The 26,882-nt window shown below is 36.3% G+C and overlaps 1 protein-coding gene and 1 pseudogene across 1 annotated transcript in view; one reads left to right on the top strand and one right to left on the bottom strand.

Moving 5' to 3' along the window:
- TOP6BL (TOP6B like initiator of meiotic double strand breaks) overlaps positions 1–26,882 on the top strand; it is a 126,418-nt gene that overhangs the window by 33,937 nt on the left and 65,599 nt on the right. Inside the window, exons 4-7 of the mRNA XM_077115598.1 lie at positions 19,942–20,051; positions 24,767–24,850; positions 25,922–25,977; positions 26,338–26,409. Of these exons, the coding sequence (XP_076971713.1) occupies positions 19,942–20,051; positions 24,767–24,850; positions 25,922–25,977; positions 26,338–26,409 (322 nt within the window). The remainder of the gene's footprint in view (positions 1–19,941; positions 20,052–24,766; positions 24,851–25,921; positions 25,978–26,337; positions 26,410–26,882) is intronic.
- Positions 523–1,102, bottom strand: LOC143645840 (non-histone chromosomal protein HMG-14 pseudogene; annotated as a pseudogene).

Raw genomic sequence — 26,882 nt, 5'->3', positions numbered from 1 at the left:
ACATTTTTTTATATATTGAGATTTTATTGGTTGTTCTGAAGATGAGCATAGACATTATGAACAATTCTTAATGTATGTACCGAAAATCTAAAAAGCCATGTAGTTGTAATTTTTCTAAAATTATTCCAGTGACTTTCCAGCTTAAAATTTGGAGGCAAGTTTACCCTATGAAGATTATCAAGTACCACCACTATCTTCAAATGTTGAAAAGCTGTTATATCATTAAGTCCCACTAATTCACAATTTAATATCATACACACCACACACATTTCCTATCTTTCCCAGCATATAACGAAGTTATTAGGCAAATTGGACTATCGCGACCAAGGATGTTACTGCGTGCACACAGTTCTGACAGGGAGAGCCAAGATTAGAGAACAATTCTACTAAAAAACACAGGAACAGAAGTAATTTAAAATGTTCAACATGTACTAAATGCATGACTGTGACTCCAAATCTTCATTTAGTATATGTTGTATTACAGAGTATAAAAACAGCCACCCTCCCACCCTATGAAATGTTAAGTTGACATCCAAGACAGTCAAAGCCTTCCAAGTCAATATCCCACTGTTTTCTGGTTGTATCAAAAAATAAACAACCAGCAACTGATTTCCCCTCTTAAAAAAAAGCATTTACACTTAAAAAAATGGGATGAGGTGAAATTTCAATCTCTTCCCTAAAAATGTTTCTTCTAGAGCTACTAAAAAACTTGCATTTACAAAATAGTTGATAAAAATATTCCTCTGGATTGTACAAGAAGGGACAAACAGGGGCCACTGAAAAGACATGGTATATGATATTAATCAGACTTGGCTTCTTTCTCTCCTGCTTCATCAGAGACTGGACTCTCCTCATTTTTAGTTTCTCCATTTTCTGCAGGTAAATCTTTAGTTTCTTGGTTAGCCGCTTCAGCTTGTTTTCCCTTTGCTCCCCTTTTCCCTTTAGGTTGCGCTTTTTTGTCTGGAGACTTATCCTTTCCCACCGCCTTTTTTGGCTTCATTTCCACTTTCGCAGGAGCAGGTTTAGCTGACAGTGTCGCCGACCTCCTCTTGGGCTCCTCCTTCCCCGTGCCGTCGGCCGAGCTGACCTTCCTCTTGGGCATCTTGGCGGCAGAGCGGGAGTGTGCTGGGTGCTGCGAGCCGTGGGGCACCGAGAGCCTTAGCGAAGCTGGACTGCAGGCCTCTGCCGCTCCTCCCGCCGCCCCTGTTTTACATTTGAAGTCTAATTTGTTGACTATTAGTATAGCTACTCCTGTTCTTTTATGATTGTTGTTTGCATGAACTATCTTTTCCCAACCTTTCACTTTAAACCCATGTTTATCCTTGGTTCTAAAATGTGTCTCCTGTAGACAGCATATAGGTGAGTCCTATTTTTTAATCCATTCTGCCAGTCTATGTCTTTTGATTGGGGAGTTTAAACCATTAACATTTAGTGTTATTACTGTAAGGGCAGTACTTTCTTCTACCATTTTGCCTTTTGGATTTTATATGTGATATCTCGTTTTTCTTCTTTTTACCTTTACTGATGGTCTTCATTTCTACACTCTTCTCCACACTTCTCTCTCCTGTCTTTTCTTATCTGTCCCTAGTGCTCCCTTTGGTATTTGTTGCAGAGCCAGTCTCTTGGTCACAAATTCTCTCTGTGATCTTTTGTCTGCAAATGTTTTCATTCCCCCCTCATTTTTGAAGGACAGTTTTGCTGGATATAGAATTCTTGGTTGGCAGTTTTTCTCTTTTAGTATTTTAAATACATCATCCCACTGTCTTCTCACCTCCTTGGTTTCTGCTAAGAAATCTATGCATAGTGTTATTGATTTGTTTTTTCAGACTTTCAATTTCTTCTTTTTGTTCATTCCTTGCCTTCTTTATATCCTCCCTCAATTCATTGATTTGATTTTTGATGTGCTTTCCATGTCTGTTTGAAAATTCTGAATTAATTGTTTCAACTCTTGTATCTCATTTGAATTGTTGGTTTGTTCCTTTGACTGGGCCATATCTTCAATTTTCCTAGTATGATTCATTATTTTTTGCTGGCATCTAGACATTTAATTTCCTGAATTAGTTTATTCTGGAGATTGTTTTGACTTTTTTAACCTAGGATTTTCTTGCTGGATGACTTTGTTGTCTGTCTGTCCTTTGAAATTCAGTTCAGCTTATTCTAGATCTCTAGATTAGGTTTTGTTTAACAGATCAGAATTTTTCAGTTCTTGTTTTCTTGTTTCTTGCCTGGCCTGTATGGTGCCTTTTTTGCCCCTTAGGAAGGCCTACTTAGGTATTATAGAACCAAGTCAGATTTTCCTAGACCAAACTGGCCTCCTCTCAGGAGGAAAGAGTCACCTGTGTCAGTTTTCCCTGAGGGTGAGACCCAGCAGGTTGAAAGACTTTCCTGTGAAGCCTCTGGACTCTGTGTTTTCCTGCCTGCCCTGTATGTGGTGCTTGTCTGCCTATAGGTCCCACCAGCATAAGGTGATATAGCATCTTTAACTTCAGCAGACTTTCCCTGCTGGGGGCATGGTAGAGACAGAGGAAAGGTTTTAGGCAGGCTTTTATTGCTTCAGTTTTCCAGACCCTGGGGTCTGAATTCCTTGAAGGAGGGTTTCCACCTGAGCTGTGCCCCAGTCTCTCCCAGGGAAGGCATGGCCTCCAGAGAAGCTCTCAGACAAACTTAATTCTGCCTGAGAAGACTTACAGTTGTATCTAAAGAGTAGTCAAGCCATAGAAACACAGTAACAGAAAAGAAAAGAGAAAATACTCCTTTTCAGAGTAGGACCCTTGTTCCTCGGGTTTACCAATTAAGAGCTTAAGTTGGAATGTTGCTCTGTGTATCTACAGGTCCCATGTTCCCCCTCCTTTCCTTTGGGACCCAGAACCTTTCAAGTATTTTGTGCTGTCCAAACCAAAAAAACCTCTGATTTTTTTTTTCTTTTCCTGTCAGGCCTGCCCCCTCTGTGCGTGGCAAAACCCAGCAACCTCAGCTTTTATTCAAGGCTCAGCTGATTTGGGGGCCTATTGTTAGTAGTCAGAATTTGTTAATTAATTCCACAAATTGGAGCTTGGTAGAGCTCAGCCCCTTGCTACTAGTAAAGACTCTTTCCTTTTCCTTCTGAGAAGCAGCCTGTGGAGGAGGGTTGCCAGCTACATTGGCTTGGGGGACTCACGGTTTCTGCTGAGGTCACAGCTGGTCCAGCTTGTCCGGACTGGTGTACACTGTGTGTCCACTCACTGATGTTGGTCCTAGCAGTTGTTCTGTACTGCTCCTGGCTATGTAGTCGTTGCTGTGGAGGATGAACTAAATCCCAGACCTCACTAAGCCACCATCTTGGCTCCTCCTCCCACACCATTGTTCTTTTCTTTTAATTTTTAAATTTTTTAAAATAATACCAAAAAACACCAAGGAAACAAAAACATTCTTAACTTTTGATCATGCCATTCTACATATATATAATCAGTAATTCACAATATCATCACATAGTTGCATATTCATCATCATGATCATTTCTTGGAACATGCAGAAAAAGAAATAAAAAGAAAACAGAAAAAAATTTTATAGATATCATACCCCTTACCTCTCTCTTTCATTGGTCACTAGCATTTCAAACTAAATTTATGTTAACATTTGTTCCCCCTATTATTTATTTTTATTCTGTATGTTCCACGTCTGCTGATAAGTTAGATAAAGGGAGCATCAGACACAAGGTTTTCACAATCACACAGTCACATTGTGAAAGCTATATCATTATACAATCATCTTCAAGAAACATGGTGTTCTAGTTTGCTAGCTGCCAGAATGCAATATACCAGAAATGAAATGGCTTTTCAAAAGGGGAATTTAATAAATTGCTCATTTACAGTTCTAAGGCCGAGAAAATGTCCCAATTAAAACAAGTCTATAGAAATGTCTAATCAAAGGCATCCAGGGAAAAGATACCTTGGTTCAAGAAGGCCGATGAAGTTCAGGGTTTCTCTCTCAAGTGAGATGGCACATGGCAAACACAGTCAGGGCTTCTCTCTTGGCTGGAAGGGCACATGGCGAATACGGCATCATCTGCTAGCTTTGTCTCCTGGCTTCCTATTTCATGAAGCTCCCCGGGAGGCGTCTTCCTTCTTCATCTCCAAAGGTCGCTGACTGGTGGACTCTCTGCTTTGTAGTGTTGCTCTCTCTGAGTCTCTCTGAATCTCTCATTCTCCTTTTATAGGACTTCAGAAACTAATCAAGACCCACTCAAATGGGTGGAGACATGTCATCCCCTAATCCAGTTTAACAACCTCTCTTGACTAAATCACATCATCCAGGGAGAAAATCTCATTACAGTTTCAAACATACAGTATTGAATAGAGATTATTCTACCTTTATGAAATGAGATTTATATTAAAACATGGCTTTTCTTAGGGGGCATACTTCCTTTCAAACCAGCACACATGGCTACTGGAACACAGCTCTACATTTTCAGGCAGTTCCCTCCAGCCTCTCCATTACATCTTGAATAACAAATGATATCTCCTTAATGCATAAGAATAACCTTCAGGATAACTTCTCAACTCTGTTTGGAATCTCTCAGCCATTGACACTTTGTCTCATTTCACTCTTCCCCCTTTTGGTCGAGAAGGTTTTCTCAATCCCTTGATACTGAGTCTCAGCTCATTCTAGGGGTTTTCTCAATCTCTTGATGCTGAGTCTCAGTTCATTCTAGGATTTCTGTCCCATGTTGCCAGGAAGGTCCACACCCCTGGGAGTCATGTCCCACGTAGACAGGGGGAGGGTGGTGAGATTGCTTGTTGTGTTGGCTGGAGAGAGAGGCCACATCTGAGCAACAAAAGAGGTTCTCTTGGGAGGACTCTTAGGCCTAATTTTAAGTAGGCTTAACCTATCCTTTGTTCATATGAACAAACCCCAAGACTGGGGGGCTCAGCCTATAGCTTTGGTTGTCCACACTGCTTGTGAGAATATCAACAATTCAACTTGGGGAAATTGAATTTTCCCCTTTCTCACCATTTAAATACTTTTCTCACTTTGCAAATACTTTCCCACTCACTGATCAAATCACTCTGGGATTAAATCGGGGCATCACTCTGGGCAAACCGACAAAATCTCATGTCCTACCCAAGGTTCCAAGTACTTATGGTATTCAATCAAGCTATCTACATAAGTTATATTAGGAAATGTACTAGTCAAAATATAAATTTTGTACCAAATAAACATTTTTTGCTTTAGTCTCACACATAAGTTGAAATTTTAAAATATTAATTGCCATCTATTTTCAGCACCCTGCAGTAATGACATTCCTTTGTTCTTCCTCATGCAAAGACATTTTTAAAATTTGTACATTTAGTCGCTATTATTATACACTCTAGGCATTCCTAGATTATACCATCTCAACCTTTATCGTCTATCTTTCTTTCTGATTTCATTTATGCTCCCAGCCCTCCTCCCTCTATCATTCTCACATTCAGCTTCATTCAGTGTTTTAACATAATTCTATTACAGTTAGATAGTATTGCACTGTCCATTTCTGAGTTTTTATATTCAGTCCTGTTGCACAGTCTGTATCCCTTCAGCTCCCATTACCCAATATCTTACCCTATTTCTATCTCCTGATGGTCTCTGTTACCAACGAAATATTCCAAATTTATTCACTAATGTCAGTTCATATCAGTGAGACCATACAGTATTTGTCCTTTTGTTTTTGGCTAATCTCACTCAGCATAATGTTCTCAAGGTCCATCCATGTTGTTACATACTTCATAACTTTATTCTGTCTTACAGCTGCATCATATTCCATCGTATGTACATACCAGAGTTTGTTTAGCCACTCGTCTGTTGATGTACATTTTGGCTGTTTCCATCTCTTTGTAATTGTAAATAATGCTGCTATAAACATTGGTGTGCAAATGTCTATTTGTGTCCTTGCCCTTATGTCCTTTGAGTAGATACCTAGCAATGTTATTGCCGGATCATATGGCAATTCTATATTTAGCTTTTTGAGGAACTGCCAAACTGCCTTCCACAGTGGTTGCACCATTTGACATTCCCACCAGCAGTAGATAAGTGTGCCTCTTTCTCCACATCCTCTCCAGCACTTGTCATTTTCTGTTTTGTTGATAATGGCCATTCTGGTGGGTGTGAGATGATATCTCATTGTGGTTTTGATTTGCATTTCTCTAATGGCTAGGGAAGTTGAGCATGTCTTCATGTGCATTTTGGCCATTTGAATTTCCTCTTCTGAGAAGTGTCTGTTCAAGTCTTTTTCCCATTTTGTAATTGGATTGGCTGTCTTTTTGTTGTTGAGTTGAACAATCTCTTTATAAATTCTGGATACTAGACCTTTATCTGATATGTCATTTCCAAATACTGTCTCCCATTGTGAAGGCTGTCTTTTTTCTTTCTTGATGAAGTTCTTTGATGGGCAAAAGTGTTTAATTTTGAGGAGTTCCCATTTATGCATTTATTTATTTCTTCAGTGCTCTTGCTTTGGGTGTAAGGTTTATAAAACCACCTCCAAGTATAAGATTTATAAGATATTTCCCTACATTTTCTTCTAACAGTTTTATGGTCTTAGACCTAATGTTTATGTCTTTGATCCATTTTGAGTTAACTTTTGTATAGGGTGTGAGATATGGGTCTTCTTTCATTCTTTTGCATATGGATATCCAGTTCTCTAGGCACCATTTATTGAAGAGACTGTTCTGTCCCAAATGAGTTGGCTTGACTACCTTATCAAATATCAATTGTCCATAGATGAAAGGGTCCATATCTGAACACTCTATTCTATTCCTTTGGTCAATATATCAATCTTTATACCAGTACTATGCTGTTTTGACCACTGTAGCTTCATCAGATGCCTTCAAGACAGGTAGCGTGAGACCTTCAACTTCATTTTTTTTTTCCTCAGGATACTTTTAGCTATTCAGAACACCCTGCCCTTCTAGATAAATTCGGTTATTGGTTTTTCATTTTCTGAAAAGTAAGTTGTTGGGAGTTTGATTGGTATTGCATTGAATCTGTAAATCAATTTAGGTAGAATTGACATCTTAACTATATTTAGTCTTCCAATCCATGAACACGGTATGCCCTTCCATCTATTTAGATCTTCTGTGATTTCTTTTAACAATTTCTTGTAATTTTCTTTGTGTAGGTCTTTTGTCTCTTTAGTGAAATGTATTCCTAAATATTTTATTCTTTTAGTTGCAATTGTAAATGGAATTCGTTTCTTGATTTCCCCCTCAAATTGTTCATTACTAGTGTATTGAAACAGTACAGACTTTTGAGTGTTGCACTTGTTACCTGCCACTTTGCTGTACTCATTTATTAGCTCTAGTAGTTTTGCTGTGGATATTTGGGATTTTCAGCATATAGTATAATCATCTGGAAACAGTGAAAGTTTTACTTCTTCCTTTCCAATTTTGATGCCCTGCATTTCTTTTTCTTGTCTAATTGCTCTGGCTAGAACTTCCAACACAATGTTGAATAACAGAGGTGATAGTGGATATCCTTGTCTTGTACCTGATCTTAGGGGGAAATTTTTCTTTTTTTCCCCATTGAGGATATTAGCTGTGGGTTTTTCGTATATTCCCTGTATCATTTTAAGGAAGTTCCCTTCTATTCCTATCCTTTGAAGCGTTTTCAACAGGAAAGGATATTGAATTTTGTCAAATGCCTTTTCTGCATCAATCAAGATGATCATGTCGTTTTTCTGCTTTGATTTGTTGATATGGTATATTACATTAATTGATTTTCTTATGTTGAACCATCCTTGCATACCTGGGATGAATCCTACTTGATCATGGTGCATAATTCTTTTAATATGTTGCTGGATTTGATTTGCAAGATTTTGTTGAGGACTTTTGCATTTATATTCATTAGAGATATTGGCCTGTAGTTTTCTTTTTTTGTAATATCTTTGTCTGGCTTTGGTATGAGGGTGATGTTGGTTTCATAGAATGAATTAGGTAGCTTTCCCTCCTCTTCAATTTTTTTGAAGAGTTTCAGCAGGATTGATACTAATTCTTCCTGGATTGTTTGGTAGAATTCACATGTGAAGCCATCTGGTCCTGGACTTTTCTTTTTGGGGAGCTTATTAATGACTGATTCAATTTCTTTACTTGTGATTGGTTTGTTGAGGTCGTCTGCTTCTTCTCGAGTCAAAGTTGGTTGTTCATGCCATTCTAGGAAGTTGTCCATTTCATCTACATTGTCTAGTTTATTAGCAAAGAGTTGTTCATAGTATCCTGTAATTACTTCCTTTATTTCTGTGGGGTCAGTGGTTATGTCTCCTCTTCCATTTCTGATCTTATTTATTTGCATCCTCTCTCTTCTTCTTTTTGTCAATCTTGCTAAGGGTCCATCAATCTTATTGATTTTCTCATAAAACCAGCTTCTGGTTTTGTTGATTTTCTCAATTGTTTTCATGTTCTCAATTTCCTTTATTTCTGCTCTAATCTTTGTTATTTCATTCCTTGTGCTTGCTTTGGGGTTAGTTTGCTGTTCTTTCTCTAATTCTTCCAAGTGGACAGTTAATTCCTCGATTTTGGCCCTATCTTCTTTTTTGATATAGGTATTTAGGGCAATAAATTTCCCTCTTAGCACTGCCTTTGCTGTGTCCCATAAGTTTTGGTATGTTGTATTTTCATTTTCATTTGCCTCGAGATATTTACTGATTTCTCTTGTAATTTCTTCCTTGACCCACTGGTTGTTTAAGAGTGTGTTGTTGAGCTTCCACATATTTGTGAGTTTTCTGGCACTCTGCCTATTATTGATTTCCAACTTCATTCCTTTATGATCTGAGAAAGTGTTTTGTATGATTTCAATCTTTTTAAATTTATTGAGAGTTGCTTTGTGACCCAGCATATGGTCTGTCTTTGGGAATGATCCATGAGTGCTTGAAAAAAAGATGTATTGTGCTGTTGTGGGGTGTAATGTTCTGTAACTGTCTGATAAGTCTAGTTTGTTTATTGTATTATTCAAATTCTCTGTTTCTTTATTGATCCTCTGTTTAGATGTTCTGTCCATTGATGAGAGTGGGGAATTGAAGTCTCCAACTATTATGGTAGATGTGTCTATTTCTCTTTTCAGTGTTTGCCTCATGTATTTTGGAGCATTCTGGCTTGGTGCATAAATATTTATGATTGTTATGTCTTTGTGCTGAATTGTTCCTTTTATTAATACATAGTATCCTTCTTTGTCTCTTTTAACTGTTTTACATTTGAAGTCTAATTTGTTGGATATTAGTATAGCTACTCCTGCTCTTTTCTGATTGTGATTTGCATGAAATATCTTTTCCCAACCTTTCACTTTCAACCTATGTTTATCTTTGGGTCTAAGATGTGTTTCCTGTAGACAGCATATAGATGGGTCCTGTTTTTTAATCCATTCTGCCTGTCTGTGTCTTTTGATTGGGGAGCTTAATCCATCCACATTTAGTGTTATTACTGTATGGGTAGTACTTTCTTCTACCATTTTCCCTTTTGGATTTTATGTGTCATATCTAATTTTCCTTCTTTTTACCTTTACTCATAGTCCTCCTTTCTACACTCTTCTCCACACCTCTCTCTCCAGTCTTTTCTTATCTGTCTCTGGTGCTCCCTGTAGTATTTCTTGCAGAGCCGGTCTCTTGGTCACAAATTCTCTCAGTGATTTTTTTGTCTGAAAATGTTTTAATTTCTCCCTCATTTTTGAAGGACAATTTTGCTGGGTATAGGATTCTTGGTTGGCAGTTTTTCTCTTTTAATAATTTAAATATATCATCCCATTGTCTTCTCGCTTCCATGGTTTGTGCTGAGAAATCTACACATAGTCTTATTGGGCTCCCCTTGTATGTGATGGATTGCTTTTCTCTTGCTGCTTTCAAGATTCTCTCTTTCTCTTTGGCCTCTGACATTCTGATTAGTAAGTGTCTTGGAGTACATCTATTTGGATCTATTCTCTTTGGGGTACGCTGCACTTCTTGGATCTGTAATTTTAAGTCTTTCATAAGAGTTGGGAAATTTTCAGTGATAATTTCCTCCATTAGTTTTTCTCCTCCTTTTCCCTTCTCTTCTCCTTCTGGGACACCCACAATATGTATATTCATGTGCTTCATGTTGTCATTCAGTTCCCTGAGTCCCTGCTCATATTTTTCCATTCTTTTCCCTTTATTTTCTTTTTCTTGTCAGATTTCAGATGTTCCATCCTTCAGTTCACTAATCCTAACTTCTGTCTCTCAAAATCTACCATTGTAGGTTTCCATTGTTTTTTTCATCTCTTCTACTGTGCTTTTTATCCCCATAAGTTCTGTGATTTGTTTTTTCAGACTTTTGATTTCTCCTTTTTGTTCATTCCTTACCTTCTTTATATCCTCCTTCAATTCATTGATTTTGTTTTTGATGAGGTTTTCCATGTCTGTTTGTATATTCTGAATTAATTGTTTCAGCCCCTGTATCTCATTTGAATTGTTGGTTTGTTCCTTTGACTGGGCCATATCTTCAATTTTCCTAGTGTGATTTGTTATTTTTTGCTGGCATCTAGGCATTTAATTACCTTAATTAGTTTATTCTGGAGATTGCTTTCACTTCTTTTACCTAGGGCTTTCTTGCTGGATGAATTTGCTGTGTATCTGTTCTTTGACATTCAGTTCAGCTTTTTCTGCACCTCTAGCTTAGGTTTTGTTTAACAGAGGAGAATTTTTCAGTTCTTGTTTTCTTGTTTCTTGTCCTGCTTGTATGGTGCCTTCCTCCCACCCCCCCCCACCCTAGGAGGGTCTACGTAGGTATTATAGACCCCAGCCAGATTTTCCCAGACCAAACTGGCCTCCTATCAGGAGGAGAGAGTCTCCTGTATCAGTTTTCCCTGAAGGTGAGACCCAGCAGGTTGAAAGACTTCCCTGTGAAATCTCTGGACTCTGTTTTTCTTATCCTGCCCAGTGTGTGGCGCTTGTCTGCCTGCAGGTCCCACCAGCATAAGATGATGCGGTACCCTTAACTTTGGCAGACTCTTCCTTCTGGGGGCATGATGGAGACAGAGGAGAGGTTGTAGGCTGGTTTTAATGGCTTCAAATGACCAAGCCCTGGTGTCTGGGAAAAATGAGTGAACTCTGCTTTGACCAGGTTCATCTGAGCTGGGGGCCTATTTTTAGTCATCAGAATTTGTTAATTAATTCCACAGTTGGCCTTTGGTTGGGCTCAGCCCCTGCTGCTGGTAAAGCCTCTTTCCTTTCCCCTCTGGGAAGCAGCCTGTGGGGGAGGGGCACCGACCACCATGGCTTGGGAAACTCATGGTGGCGAAGCTCTCAGCCGGTCCAGCTGGTCCAGACTGGGGTATGCTGTGTGTCCAGTCACTGACGTGGCCCCAGGAGCTGTTCTGTGCCGTTTCTGGTTATTTAGTAGTTATTCTTACCGACAAACTAAAACACGCACATTGCTAAGCCACCATCTTGGCCCAGACCACACCATTGTTCTTAACAGCATTATTCACAATTGCCCAAAGATGGAAGCAACCCAAGTATCCATCGGCAAATGCTTGGATAAACAAAATGTGGTATATACATAAATTGAATATTATTCAGCCATAAAAAGGAACAAAGTCTTATACATGTGTCATGGTCAGGTTGGCCAAGTGGTGGTACCTGTTTGCTAGTTGTGTCAATTCGACCAAGTGGTGGTACCTGTTTGTGTGATTGGTCAAGTGCTGGCCTGTCTGTTGCAATGAGGACATTTCATAGAATTAAATCATGATCATGTCAGCTTGCATCCACAGCTGATTCTATTTGTAATCAGCCAAGGGGAGTGTCTTCTGCAATGAGTAATGCTCAGTCTAATCACTGGAAGGATTTTAAGGAAGATTCAGAAGAGACAGACTCTTTTCCTGCTTCAGCTGGCAAGCCTGTCTTGTGGAGTTTGTCCAGACCCTCCATCAGAATTGTTGGCTTTGCAGCCTGGTCTGCGAATTTTGGACTCTGCATTCCCATGGTCACGTGAAATACTTTTATAGATTTTACGTTTGCGAGTGTTTGCTGTTGATTCTGTTTCTCTAGAGAACCCTAACTAATACAACATGTAAGAACATGGGTGAACATTATAGACATTATACTGAATGAAATAAGCCAGATACAGAAGGAATAATATTGTGTGATCGCACTGATATGAGCAAATTATAATAAACCAGGGATTGGGAATAGAGAATGAGAGCTGATGCCTAATTTGTACAGAATTTCTATTTAGGTTGATTGTAAAGGTTTAGAAATGATTGGTGGTGATGGTAGCACATAATTACAAATGTAATTAATAGCATTGAATTACATATATGAATGTGGTTAAAGGGAAAAGTTGTATATATATTCCTAGACTAAAAAGTAAAAGATAAAAAATAGGACTGTATAACACATTGACCCTTATTGTAAATGATTGACTATAGTTAATAGTATAGGTATAAAAATGTTCTATCATGGATTATAACAAATCCGCCACTCTTATATGAGGTGTTAATAATAGAGTGGTATATTGGGAAAAAGTACTCCTAATGTAAACTATGGGCTGTAGTTAATAGTACAATTTTAAAAGTCTTTCATCACTTGTAACAAAGGTATAACAGTACTACAAAGTGTCAACAATAGGGGGCTGTTTTAGTTTGCTAGCTGTCGGAATGCAATATACCAGAAAGCAAATGACTTTTAAAAAGAGGAATTTAATAAGTTGCTAGCTTATAGTTCTAAGGCCGTGGAAAAGTCGAAATTAAGGCAAGTCCATTTTCATAATGTCCAAATTAAGGCACCAACAAGAGGTCACCTTTACTCAGGAAAGGCCGATGAATTTCAGGGTTTCTCTCTCAACTGGAAAGGTCAAGGCAAAAATGGTGATGTCTGCTAGCTTTCTCTCCAGGCTTCTTGTTTCCTGAAGCTCCCCTAGGGGCGTTCATCTCCAAAGGTCTCTGGCTGCATAGGCTCTCTCATCTCTCGTGGATCTCGTCGTTCTAAAGGGACTTTCTCCAAAATGCTTCCTCTTCTAAAAAATTCCAGTAAACTAATCAAAACCCACTGGAATGGTTGGAGTCACATCTTCCTCTATTCAAAAGTTAATACCAAAAAAAAAAAAAGAAGTTAATACCCACAATTGGGTGAGTCACATCTCTGTGGAGAGACTCTAATCAGGCTTCCAGCATACAGTACTGAATAGGGTTTAAAAGAAAGGGCTACTCACATAAGATTGGATTAGGGTTAAGGCGTGGCTTTTCTGGGGTGCTTAAATCCTTTCAAACCAGTGCAGGGGCTAATTTAAAAACTTCTCTAATTTAAAAAGTGAAAAAAAGAAAGGGTAAACATTTACAATCCTGATCACCCAAAGACAACCTTACTTTGAATACCTTGGTATATATCTTTATGAATTATCTTCTTATGTATATGTGTTTCCATTTTTATTTAGAAAAAAATTGATACAGAGGACTATCCCTTTATAGTACATATATAAAACTTTCGTGTCATCATAGGCAATTATTCTCTTAATTTGTTTTTTTGTTAATATTTTAATGCTGAATATTTAAAATTTTATTTTAAAATAGTTTTAAACTTACAGAAAAGTTTCAAAAACAGTTGTAGAGTTTCTGTATGCCTTTTACCCAACTTCCTCCACAGTTAATATTTTAAATAACTAAAATATAAAGATCAAAACTAAGAAATTAACATTGGTAAAATACTGTTAATTAAACTACCGGTTTTCCACAAATGAACTCTTTTTTTTTTTTGCATGTAAGATAAAAGTTTATTTCTCACTTATGCAGAGAGGGAGACAGGTAGTCTAGGGTAGGTAGGTATCTCTCCTGCCCAGGATCATACCAGGACTGGATTTTTCTCACTTATTGTTCCACTATGGTATCGATGTTATCTCCTTTTTCTCCACTGAAACTTTTCATCAATGCCAGGTCTAGCCTCTACTGCTTATTAGCTGTGCTATCTTCAGTAAATCACTCAAACTCTGTTCATTTTCTGTGTGGATTCATAGGCCAGAAATTTGCTTCCTCCGTGGGTCACTGTCTTCTGGCAGACTGGCAGTCCTTAGCTTTTCTCTCTCATGGAAATGCTTAATGTTCCTTTTATGTTCCTGGATCCAATCCAGGATCTCACTTTGCATTTAGTTTTCATGTCGTCTTAATCTTTTTTAATCTGTGATCTCTCCTCAGTCTTCATTTTCTTTCATGATCTTGACACTTTTGAATATTACCATTCAGGCATTTTATAGAATATCCTTCAATTTGAGCTTATTTGATGTTTTCTCACATTAGATTGAAGTAACTCATTTGTGGGGATGAATACCAAAGAGGTTATGTACCCTTCTTAGTCTATCAACTTGGGGAGATGCATGATGTTGATATGTCTTCTTATCGCTACCATTAACCTTGATGGCATAAGTAAGGTAGTATCTGCCAGGTTTCTTCACCGTATAATTACAACTTTTCCCTTTGTAATTTATAAATATTTAGGGGAGGTATTTGAGACTATGCAAATCTCCTGTTTCTCTTTCATTTTTCACCCACTAATTTTAGCATACATTGGTAGAGCTTACCTATCGCAGTTTTTATGATGCCATTCTCATGATTTTTCTATGTGCTCATTCTTTAAGGAAGATTATCCCTTCTTTCCCTATTTATTCAGTCATTTACTTAGGTCAGAATGTACTCATGAATATTTATTTTGTTTTTTGGTTTATAATTTAAAAATAGTTATTGGTTTTTTTTAGTTTTTGCTCAGTTTTGAGTATTTTTAGACATTATAATCCCTGTCTTATAATATTACTGTTTTGGCTTCAAATTATTAGTTGTCTGTTAAGAAAACATGAGAAGGAAAAAATAGTATTTTACATTTATCTCCTTATTTACTTTTTCTGGTGCTCTTAATTTCTTACTCTTTATCTGAGTTTCAATCTTTAGGCTGAAGAACATCCTTTAGAATTCCTTGTAATACAGATCTGTAATTCATATTTTAGTTCTTTTGTGTGAAATGTGTGCTTTCTGTCCTGCTCTTTTCAAGATTTTCTCTTTGAAATTTGGTTTTTATCACTTTGACCATTATGTGCATAGGTGTGTTTTTCTTTGCATTTATCCTCCTTGAGCTTTATTGAATTTCTCAAATCTTAATATTTTTCATCAAATTTTGGAAAATTTTGTCCATGATTTCTTCATCTTCTTTTATGCCCTATTCTTGCTTTCTTCTCCTTTTGGGACTCCCATAGTTTAGACTGGTTGATATTGTCATATAGGTACCATTCTTTTCATTTTTCATCAGCCCTTTTTTCCTGTCTGCTCTTCAGATTGGATTATTTTTGGTGTTTGTCTTTAATAATTTCACTGAATCTTTTGTCATCTCTTTTTGCTGTCAAGCCTATCTAGTGAATTCATTTCAGTTATCAAACGTCTCAATTATGGAATTACTTTTGGCTCTTTTTCATAGTGTTGGTGTCTCTGCTGATGTTCCCTATCAGATCATTCATTAAATTGACCTTTTCTTTTAAATATTTAAATATATTCATAATAGAAATTCTAAAGTCTTTCCTAAATCTAACATATGTACCATGTCAGAATTTGTTTCTCTTGACTACTTTTTTTCTTGACTCTTAAGTTACATTTTCCTGTTTCTTTGCATGTCTAGTAAATTTTTATTTTATATTGGACATTTTTAATAATCTGAATTCTGTTACCTATCTCTGCAGATATATTTTTGTAATTCTAGCAGGCAGTTCTAGCAGACTAATCACTTTCAACTTATTCAGCCTTATTTTTATACTTTTTAAAGTGCAGATGGCTGGGAATCCAGGACATTTTCCAAGCCATTCTAATGTGATATCACTCATCCTACAAACACTGTTTCCTCTGTAGATCTTGTTACAGCTTGGTTTTAGGCTTCTTAGGGTGAGCCTAGAATAGACCTTAATCTGGGGTATGTTATTTATTACTAAGTCATGATCTTTCTGGTTTCTTAGTTGGATACCAGCAGTTTTAACAAGTTCTTTCCATTCTGGCTGGGCGGAATGCCAATATTTCCAGTACAATTTGACCTCTAATATCTTTATTCCATTCACAACTCATTAGAACTACTCTCTTGGAAACCTTATGTTGTCTCAACCCATGTATGCATAGTCCAGCCCTTGGCCAAGGGCTCATGGTGCTCCCCTTTACAAGCTCTCTCCTCTTTAGAGCTCTGCTCTGCGAATTTCAGAGTCCAGCTCTGAACTCTGTTCACTGCCTCTAAGGTCAGTGAGACCACTGTGCTCTGTTTGGGCTCCAGGTCCCTGCTCTGTGGACAGGAAATTTTACCAGTAGACAGTAAGGTCAATCACTGGGCTCACCTCATGAGTTTTGGGTCTCTCAAGAATGGCAGTCCTGTGTTATCTATTGTCCAATGCCTGAAAGCAATTGCCTCATATATTTGATTTACAGTAATTTTTGGTGGGAGAACTCAATTTGTACCAGTTATTCCATCATGACTGTAAGAAGACATCCCAGTGTGTGGTTTTGATGTGTGTTCACATTGCCTTGTTTGAAAATTTTCCGTCTTATTTATCTTTAACAATTGAGGAGCTATATGAAGAGGTAATTTAATGTTGATGATCTCTCATTCTTTTCCCCATATCCACACACTATCTCAGCAAAAAAATGCAAATATATAGTCATTTTTAATGACTGTAGTGGTTATTTAGTAGTTTTTTCATCAACAGCTTGAGATGGTGAACACTTTTCATACTTTAATGGTAGGCTGACTATCTTAAAAGTCTAGGTTTAAAGTTAATTTTCTTCAAATCTTTGAAAACAGTACTTGAATATCTTCTGCCATTCAGCATTGCTGATAAGAAATTTACTTCATGTATCTTGGCTAATTTTATTTTCTTTTGTACTGTTTGGGGTTTTCTCCTTATCTGTATTATTGAGTTTCATTGTGGTGTTTTTAGCTGTGGGTGTTTTTGTTTTGTTTTGTTGGAAATTTATCCTGCTTGGCACTTGGTAGGCTTGTTCGAATAGTGCTTAAGTTTTTCTTAGTTTTATAAAATTCCCAGTAATTATTTCTTCTTGATCTATTCTTAATGTCTATACCTTTTTTATTGAGATATAATTCATAAACCATAAAACTCACCATTTAAAAGTGTACAATTTAGTGGGTTTGGTATATTTGCAACCACAGGATTCTGCAACTATAACCATTAATTCTAGAATATTTTAACGTCCTCTAAAAAAAGACCCACACCCATTAACAATCACTCCAATTTTACCCTCTCCTGAGCCCTTATTTTCTATCTCTATGATAGTTTTCTTATTCTAGATATTTCACATATATGGAATCCTGCAACATGAATTTTTGTGCCTGGCTTCTTTCACTAAACATATTGTTTTCAGGGTTCATACTTGTAGCATTAGTTCATTTCTTTTTATGTCTGAATAATATTCTATTATATGACTTTATAACATTTTGTTTACCCATTCATCAGTTGTTGGACATTTGGGTTGTTTCCACTTTTTTGAGGGACTGTTTTGGAAAATGTTGCAATGAACACTCATGTACTACATTTTCTTTTAAATTTATTCTTTGTATCTAATCTACCCATCCATAGAGTATTAATTTCATACAGTATTTAATTTCCAAGATTTCTAATTGGCTGTCCTGCCCTCCGTAGCTTTATTTTAAATTTATAACAGTGCTTTCTTGTTTCATGATTTCTTTTTCTCTTTGAGGGTATAAAATATACAGTACTTATTCTTAAATCCATTTCAGATTATTCTAGTAACTGTATTCCCTCAGGCATAAATTCTGTTGGTTGATATTATTGTGTTTCTCATGGTATTGATCATTGTTCCTTGGTAATTCTTAGTTAAGAGCTAATCGTTCATGGTCTATTCAGCCTGAACATATCTTGTATTGACAATCTTCCAGTAGGAGGCTCTCTGGGTTGCTGAACCCTAGCCTTGCTGGGTATATATCTTTGGTTTCGATTTTGCATGTATGACAGGACATACAGCTCTTTCATCTTAATAGACTGCATGTTCTGAATCCCATCCCCACTTGTGTGACATGTTCTAAGGCCCTTGTTCAGCAGTAGATTAATGCTACCAGAATCCCTTGGCTCTGACCTGACTCTCAGGCAGGCAGGTGGCCTATCTCTGGCCACTGCTCATGTTTTGATCCCTTGCTTAGACCTCCTATGTGTAGCCTGTATGACTCTTACTCTTAAACCTGTATGTATACTATTAGCCCCATGTTTTTTTCCCAGTCCAGGCCCCAAATGTGCATCTTTAGTCCTTGCTAGCCATTGTAGGTTCCCTTTTTTTCTCTTTACTGAGGGAAAGGAAAATTCCCTTCCATTTCTGGTCTATAACGATTTCGATGGTCTTTCTCACATGACTATGTGTTTATTAGGGTTAAAAATTTTTAAAATCATTTTATATGTTTAAATGAGAAAATGAGAGTCATTATATATTCAGTTTATCTAGAAAAAGAAGGCTTTTATATAATTCTGTTGTTTCACATTTTACACTTAAATCTATCCATTTGGAATTTTTGTGGTTGGTGATATATAAAGTGAGTCCATTGAAATAGATTTTCTCCCAAATAACTACACAATTTATTTTTAAATTATTATTAAAGTTTTTGAAGAATTCAGAGTTATTTTAAAAACTTTTTCTCACGTATCCACTTCTTTTCTCCATCTCTGTACTGTTTTACTACTTTAAAAAAAGTAGAATTCAGGAATATATTTTTTTCTTATTTCACAGAAACGTAATTGCAGCACAGAAAAAAGGGCTTGCCTTAGTTCAGAAAATCAGACAGCAAAAAAACTAAAGGCATCCTGGTTCAGTGCCAAGCATATTAAACTGCACTGTAGTTATCTGCAGCTTTGTTACTGAACTAGATTTGAAAAGCACACTAATGGCAAGAAAACTATTAGCCATTAAAATTGACAGCTAGAACTTGACCTTCATAATGTACATACGTTTTTGAAATGGTTAAGGCATTATTAGATATGTAGTATGAATACCTTAGGAAAATGTTATACTTGTATTTTAGAATATATATATATATGTTTTTTGCATGGGCAGGCACCCCAGGTCTTGCTGGCGTGGCAAGCAAGAACTCTGCCTGAACCACCATTGCCTGCCTAGGATATATTTTTTTATTAAGTTTTTAAAGTTGAATTCTTATATAATATCAAAATCATTAACCTCATTTACAAAGTAGAATTTGTAGAGGCTGAGATATTTCTATATATTTTTATTTATTCTTATTTAGTTCTCCATCATTATACTAACTTGGGGGGGCGGATAAGAAAATGGGAAAATATAAAATGGTCTACTTGTTCTTCTCCTTTCTAATATGAGTGCCAGGGTATGGAGAGGAAGAAGGATGATGCATACTTTGATGTTCTCTTTGTTGTTGATGATCCAGGACTCACTGATGCTTTGTGGAAAAAAGTTCAATGTCAACATGTATAAATTCACCAAGTGGTTAATTCACAAATTAAACTGGCAAGAGTTTGCTTTGCTTTGTTAAAGACTTCTCATTAGAGAGTATATTATTTTAGGTACGTGCTCTAGAGAGACATTTTGAAATTTTTCTGTTTTCAGCTCTGAATTAGCTCACTTACTGGAGTTGCGTTAATTAAATAATGAATTGATTTATTTTAAAAATCACAAGAATTTCAGCTAGAGCTATCAGCTCTGAAGATTTTTGGCATTGGGCATGACCTTGTGGAAATTAACTGGAAATACAAATTGATTTAGCAAATGTGAAAAACTGAAAATATGAGATTAAATATCTTAAGCCCAAAATATAATTGTAAATGTTAAAGCAGTATGCCAATGCATTGCAGATAATCTTTTCATCAGGGAAAAGTTTTCTTGGTTCATCAGTTTAATAAACTATTCTAAAACTCTGGTGCTTATCCAAACTGCTTGTTCTACTTTTGTTCTACTTTGTTACCATTTCTTCTCTCACAGAAATACAGTTTATACTGCGAGTATTCTCTGCAAAACTGACTTGGACTTCAGAGGAAGCCAGCTGTTCTCAGGATACTTCAAGGGTAACACCCTTCCAGATCATTTTTGAAGTAAGCTTTGTGGTGATCTATTAATTACTAATGATATGATTTATTATTTTTCTACAAATCTAAGAAAAGGAAAGAAAAGCTTTCAGTTACAAGTTGAAATGAATTTATTGGTTCCCAAAGTTACCTGTAAAGACGTTAAATTACCCGGGAGCTTCCAAAATATTGATATCTGTGTCCCACTCCAAGAAATTGTGATTTAATTGGTCTGGCATATGTCCTGGACTTAGAAATTTTTTAATTTAAAAACTTCCTGGACTTTTAAAACTACTGTGCAGTAAGTTTGGGAAGTACTGAAATAATAAGCCCTTATTTGAATTTAGAGCTCCTGAAACAGAAAATAAAAATCGATTCCCAGTGCAAATTCTATTTAGATACAGTATTCAATAAGTTGCTTTAGAGATCTCTTTTTGTAACCAAGAATTATGAGAGTGATAATTGAGTTCTCCATTCCCTTTAAAAGTTCTCTGATCCTTTGTCTTTTCTTCCTTTGAGTTAATGGAAACAGAGAATAGATACTTAAACACTCTCCCAGGGAGCACTTGGGAGGCATTTCTCCACATTTGAACAATATATGCTCCTTCTGAAAGTAATGAGTACAATATAGGCCCAACAGATATTCTTGACTGTGCCTTATCTTCTTTAGGGGAGTGAGAGGTAAATAATCTGGAACAGTTAATGGTTAGTCAGCTCTGAAACTATTAATGTCAAGCAGCAATAAAAAGGTGATTTCAGTGAACCAAGAAAGCAATTCTAGGAAATGAGATCATGTATTTTAGCCAGTCTAATCAAGTAATGAAATTCTTATATCTAACATTTATATATATTATTTAAGCCTCCTGACAACTCTATGAAGTGTGTAGGATAGGAGTTTTCACCTCATTTTACAGATGAGAAAACTGAGATTTAGAGAAATCAACAGACTTTCCTAAGGTCAAATGAAAGTCAGTGGCAGAATTAGAATTTGGACCAAAGTCTTACTCATAGCTTTTTCAGTATTCATCCATTCATTATAAAACTTATTTTAGTCAGTGGCACTGTTCTAGGTGTTGGAGGTATAGAGCCCTAAGACATGTTAACTGATCCTAAGGAACTTGGAATCTAAAGGAAAAGACAAACAAATAATTACAGTACTGTAGAGATAAACACTGAGTCTAAGTAGCGTGGGAAGGGCCAAGGGGGCAATGACTAGAGGTCTTGATGGGACAAAAACAGATTTACTGGGTGTAAGGAAGTCAGAGACCTGAAAGAACAGGAAGTTGTTATCAATGATAAAGCTTCTCTTATTTTTTTTCCTTGTTGTAAAAGCAAGGTTTCTCTCAGCAAAAAATCAAAGCATGACCAAAGTGAACATTTAGAGCACAACCTATCAAGGTAGCCATTATTAACAAATTTTTTGTATGTATTTTCACATTTCTGTTTAGAGTTTCTAGAATGAAACAGTTCCAAGCTACGGCCATGGAATTAGGTGGCTAAAATGGAGTGAGGTCATGGTCATTGGAATTAAAGTTGTCAGAGAAGTATAAAACTAAATTGCTTCTCAGGTTGGTCATTTACGTGGTTGTAGAAGTCACCCAAGATGATGGCTAGGCTTAGAGTGCAGCAGAAAACTGCGAGTTCAGTGATCAGGAGTATGTTGGTAATGGAGATGAGGAGACGTAGAATAGCATAGCCAGAAGGAATGAGCCTCAAGGGAACAAGAATTTCCTCGAGGTGTTTGTTCTATTACATCTCATTGTCTTTAATGCTGTATAGTTGTGTAACAGATACTTGGATGAAGACAGTGAGAATGAAAAAAAGGGAAGCTTGTGAAAGTTTTCATCATGTATACCTCAGTTGGGGAGAAGGATTGAGTAGCGGATTTAGAGCACAGATGAATGGAGACACCCATGAAAAAGCTGTAATAATCCAGCCACTGATTTGGGCGTGTGAAGAGAGCTAATCCCAAGGAAGACTGAGGAAACCTTAATTAGGAGAGATGCTGGGTTTTGTGTTTATGCTCATAATATGTCCTGCATCTTAGAGTTCGTGAGGCTAGGTAACATGTCCCTCTTCAGTCAGATTTTACAAGATTTTCTTGAAAATTTTATCCAGTTTATATTTATTTTCACAGTAATACTAAATGATAATGTGGATGGAGAGGTGGATGTGTGTGTATGTGTAGACACTTTCTTCTAGAAAGTGATACAGGGGCCATGGCTGATAGGATCATGTTTATAAATGCGAAATGCTTCCTGTAAACATCAAATAATTAGACTTGTATTTCAAGGTGAAGGCTGAAATCATATGATTTAATAGTGATTTTTGCTACCAGCATCTACTTTTTCATAATAGCACGTAAGAAGTTCCCTCTCTTTCTTTCTCCTCTTAAAATGATTCTATGTGTAGATCTTGAAAGGATTTATTTGCTTTATATTAATTGTCTTCTACTGATCTGACATTAGGTCACTTTATCCTCAGCCTCGGTTAGGTGCTAGTCCTTGTGTGTTCCTTTACCACCTCATTATCTAAAGCAGAAAACTTTTCATATTGTCTTATAAATTATTTGTCTTTCTCTTCTACTGAACTGTAAACCTCTCAAATTCAGGGATTCTCTTTTTTTATGTCTGTAGGCTTAGGTACATATTAATTAAGTGTTTTTGAGTCAGCAAATAAATATGTTTAGTAGACATCAATAAGCATTTCCTGTCAGGCTCCATAAAAATAATCCTAGGTTATATATTACCCCATCCAAATCACTATATGTTCACAAAATAAACATTCGTGGATAAGTAGCATTGCATAGTGGCATGTGGGCTTTGGAGTTAGTCAAATCTAGGTTGGAATCCAAGTTTTGCCACTTAAATAGCTGTGCATGAACTTGAACAAATTAATTAGCCTGTTTGGACTCATTATCTTCATCTATAAAATGGGACTTTTCTTACTTGCAAGGTTGGTATGAGCTTTACATAAGCTAATGCATATAATCTGCTTGACATAAAGCAGGTGGTCAGTAAATGGTAGCTATCATCATTATTAATTGTAGACTCCCTGGTAGCTGCTCAAGGAATTTTCATTCATTTGGTTGCCTTACTGTTAGATATAATTAGCCCTTTTCTATGATATACCCTATTATTACCAAGTTTACAGAGGTTTGAAACTGTTCCAAGAAGTTGTTTTGGAAGTGTTAAGTATAGAAAATGCTTTTAAGAAACAATCGTTGCTTTTCTACTATTCAAATGTTTTATTCTAAATTTTTTTTTTTTTTTTTTTTTTTGCATGGCCAGGCACCGAGAATTGAACACAGGTCTCGGGCATGGCAGGCGAGCTGAGCCACCGTGGCCCGCCCCTATTCTAAAAAATTTTTAATGAGACATGTGACTGATATGCATGCTGCAGTTACTATTTAATTACCACTCTGCATTCATGAATAATCCTAGACATATTTTGGTAATTTTCTCCTACTCTTTACCTATTTTCTAATAATTTTTATCTAATAATTTTCTAGTAATCCCCACCCATTGCACAGTTCTTGACCTCTTTTTAAGTGTACTTTTAAAAAGTGTTATTAATGGTTTACTATTATTTTTTAGATATTTACATATTTCTTCTTTATTGGGTTATGAGCCTTTGAGGTTTGAGGCCATTTATTTTCTTTAACCTATACCCAGCACACAGCCCTATATTCGCTCAACCACCAATAAAAACTTAACTGATTTCTGGCTGCGTTTAGTAAACTCACTCTTCTCATTCTCCTGGACCATCTCAGTTTTTCTAGGAAACTCTTTTTAACTTTGTTTTTAGGAACCTTTACCCTCATTAGATTGTAAGTATTACTTTTTTTTAGGGAGGTATAATGGTGTAGTAGAAACAGCATAGAAAATTGGCATTAGATAGAGTTAGGGTCAAATTATGGATCTGCCACTAAACAGCTGAGAGAACTTAGGCAAGTTAGTTAACTTCTCTAAGCCTTATTTTTCTTTATACACAAAAAAGGGATAGTAATATCTACATTCCAGGGGTGTCGTAAAGTAACGTATATAGAGCACCTGCACAATGCTTGCCACATGGTAGGGTTACTATGTATAATATATATTTTCACATTATTTGATCCTTAAACAGTTCTGTGAAGGACAAAATGTAGGGTTTACCCCTGTTTTGTAGATTAGGAAATGAGGTCCAGAGAAATGTGAATTTTCTTTTCCTGGTGACTCTATTTTTACAGAGCTAGTACTAGATGCCGGTATTCTGACTTTTAAGCTTCTTCTTTATAGCTTTTTCATTATTAAAATGCCTAAATTAATAGGTCGATGTTAAAACTTAAGGTTCCTTTTAGTGTGTGCTCCTTTGGGACCACTGAGGGTCTTAATATAGAATGTATTGTTTCTTCCAAACACATTAGTATAGTGAGTAAGATAGAGTTAGTGTTCTCAGCTATAGCCTGAATTACTTTTTAAAAATCTGTTCCAACAAATGGTTTTGAGGTTGTTCATTTTACTTTGATCTTTATTCAAGTGTCTCCTGAAGTTCCATGAAATAGCACTCTAATTCAAGAAGTGATGGCTACTTAGATTCTTCTTTGTGTCCAATTCTTAAACCCAAAGATATTTCTCCTTGGATACCCCAAAGTTTTCTGAGATTACTGAGTTACTTTTATAGGAAACAATACCATACTTTGATTCATTTGTGCTCTTGAATTTGTGTATGTGTGTGTGGGTATTTTTGTTATCTTGTTGCAGGTTGATGAGAAGCCTGGAACTCTGATGACAGATTGTCTGGTTATAAAGAATTTTTTACACAAAATCATCATAGTGCATCCTAAGGTGAGCTGTTCTGCATAGTAATGCTTCTTTTGTTTAAGTAATTTGTTTTCAGGACATTTCTATATTGTAGGACATGGAAGGTTCTTTTTCGGTGACGATCATTAAAATTGATTTGGTTTCTGTGTCCCTAGGGAGCTTTTGGACTCTGGATCTAGAGAGAAATTTCTTTTGGGTTTTTACTTTCACTCTCTTAGCGTTTTATTATATTACCTTGGATGCTTCTTTTCCCTCCTCTGCTTCATTTTTCTCTTAAACTTGTTTATTAACCTTGCTAATTACCTCCTTCTTTTCTAAAGGGACTGTAAGGACAAATAAGAAACTTTTTGTAAAATAGAACTGTGGAGAGCTAAGTTTTTATTACTTTTTTCTAGATCAGTTATCCTTATAAGGATGAACATAGTTAAGTATGCTATACAGTTTCCCCTTTTATCTTCATCAGTGTTCGGTGATTGTTTCCCAGTCACTATTCTGAACTCTCTCCATGCATTTATACCCTTAACTCTCATAGCACTCTTTGTAATGAAGATTTTATCCTCACCATCCCCATTTTACAGCTGAAAACTATAGCACAGAGGTTAAATAACAGCCAAGATTTGGAATCAGACAGTCTGGCTCAAAAGTCCATTGTTACCCATTTTGTTATATAGAAAGAAGACTGTGGGTTGAAGGTGGAAAATAATGTGGGACAATGTTGGAAATTAGAGGGAAGACATAAAAGTCAGATGGAATTAGGGAAAGAAAAAGTGAAGGAAAAAACTTGAAATGTTCCATGTTTGGGAATAATGGAAAGAAGAGAGAGAAAAAGTGATAATCCTTTTATAACAGAAGAAATAGGGTAGGTTAGGAGAACAGTAGAGGACGAAGGGGCAGAATTTCCTGATAATTTGTGAACACTAGGATTGTAGTGCAGGTTTCAGTATATTTAAGATTCAGAATTTGAATATAAGCCAAGTGTTATATACATATAAGGAAGGTGATAAAGAGTATCTTTTCCTTTAGGAATTGGGTATGAAAATTTTTAATCTCTGTCTTTCTTATGTTAAATCTCACACCCCATTAATTGTCTTGCAGATCAGGCTTAATTTCACTGTAAAAGTGAATGGAGTCCTATCCATGGAGATCTGTGGGTAAGTCCTGGCTCAAGATGATGCCATGGCTTTGTAATTTTTCTCAATGATTTTTGCCTTATTTCCAGTAGGGACACAGTTTAATTTCTTGATCCAAAACCACTTGAAACTAATTTTCTGACACTTCACACTTCCTTATTCTATATTAGCTTTTAATGAGTAAGTAGATTAATTTAAACCTTTTGTCATTCACTTTCACTAGAATGGGTGAAGTTAAATATTGCCATTTTTTTCCTTGGTTAATAGGTTTCTGAATTCCAATAATCTCTAGGTGGTAATGGGCCATGGGCCAAAATTTATCAGGCAAAGGTTGATTTTAGAATCTTTAAGATCTTGCTTAGCTTTTTTTTTGCTTTGCAGGGTAGCGAATGAACCCATTTTGAGCCTGTCGAATGGAATTGCTCTTGTCGTAAACTATCAGCATTATATGAGGTGAAAGGGGAAAGCATTGTCATTCCTCTAATTTTTTTTACTCTCTGTTATGAATATGAATTTGGGTAGAAGTTGGAAATGGTCTTACTTGTCATCTCTTAGCTCCAGGTGTCAGCTTCTTTGTAAGAACAGTAAAAGTAAAACTTCTAAGCTATCTGTGTTGAAAACTGTTATTATCCCTAGCTCCTTGAACATATTTTAATTGACCTAAGGACATATTCCTTCTCCTCTCCATGGCTTCTTTTCTTCTGTGAATGAAATAAACTTTGCCAATTTCCATCCCACTTAGACATGAGAAGAGGATATTGTGAATTTAAAAGGTACTTGAGCTCTTGGCTAGAGAGATACTATAAATTCAAAGCAATTCTCTGTATATTATTTGTTATGCATGAATATTTTGTGTAAGTTTGGAACACATTTCTCACCCCACCTCCACCTTCTTTAGAATCTAAAAAAGTTAATCTATGGAGGAG

The sequence above is a fragment of the Tamandua tetradactyla genome, chromosome 9 (genome assembly GCF_023851605.1).
Source record: "Tamandua tetradactyla isolate mTamTet1 chromosome 9, mTamTet1.pri, whole genome shotgun sequence".
Classification (NCBI taxonomy): domain Eukaryota; kingdom Metazoa; phylum Chordata; class Mammalia; order Pilosa; family Myrmecophagidae; genus Tamandua; species Tamandua tetradactyla.
Note: the sequence above shows the minus strand (reverse complement) of the source record. Positions and strands in the feature narration are given on the sequence as shown.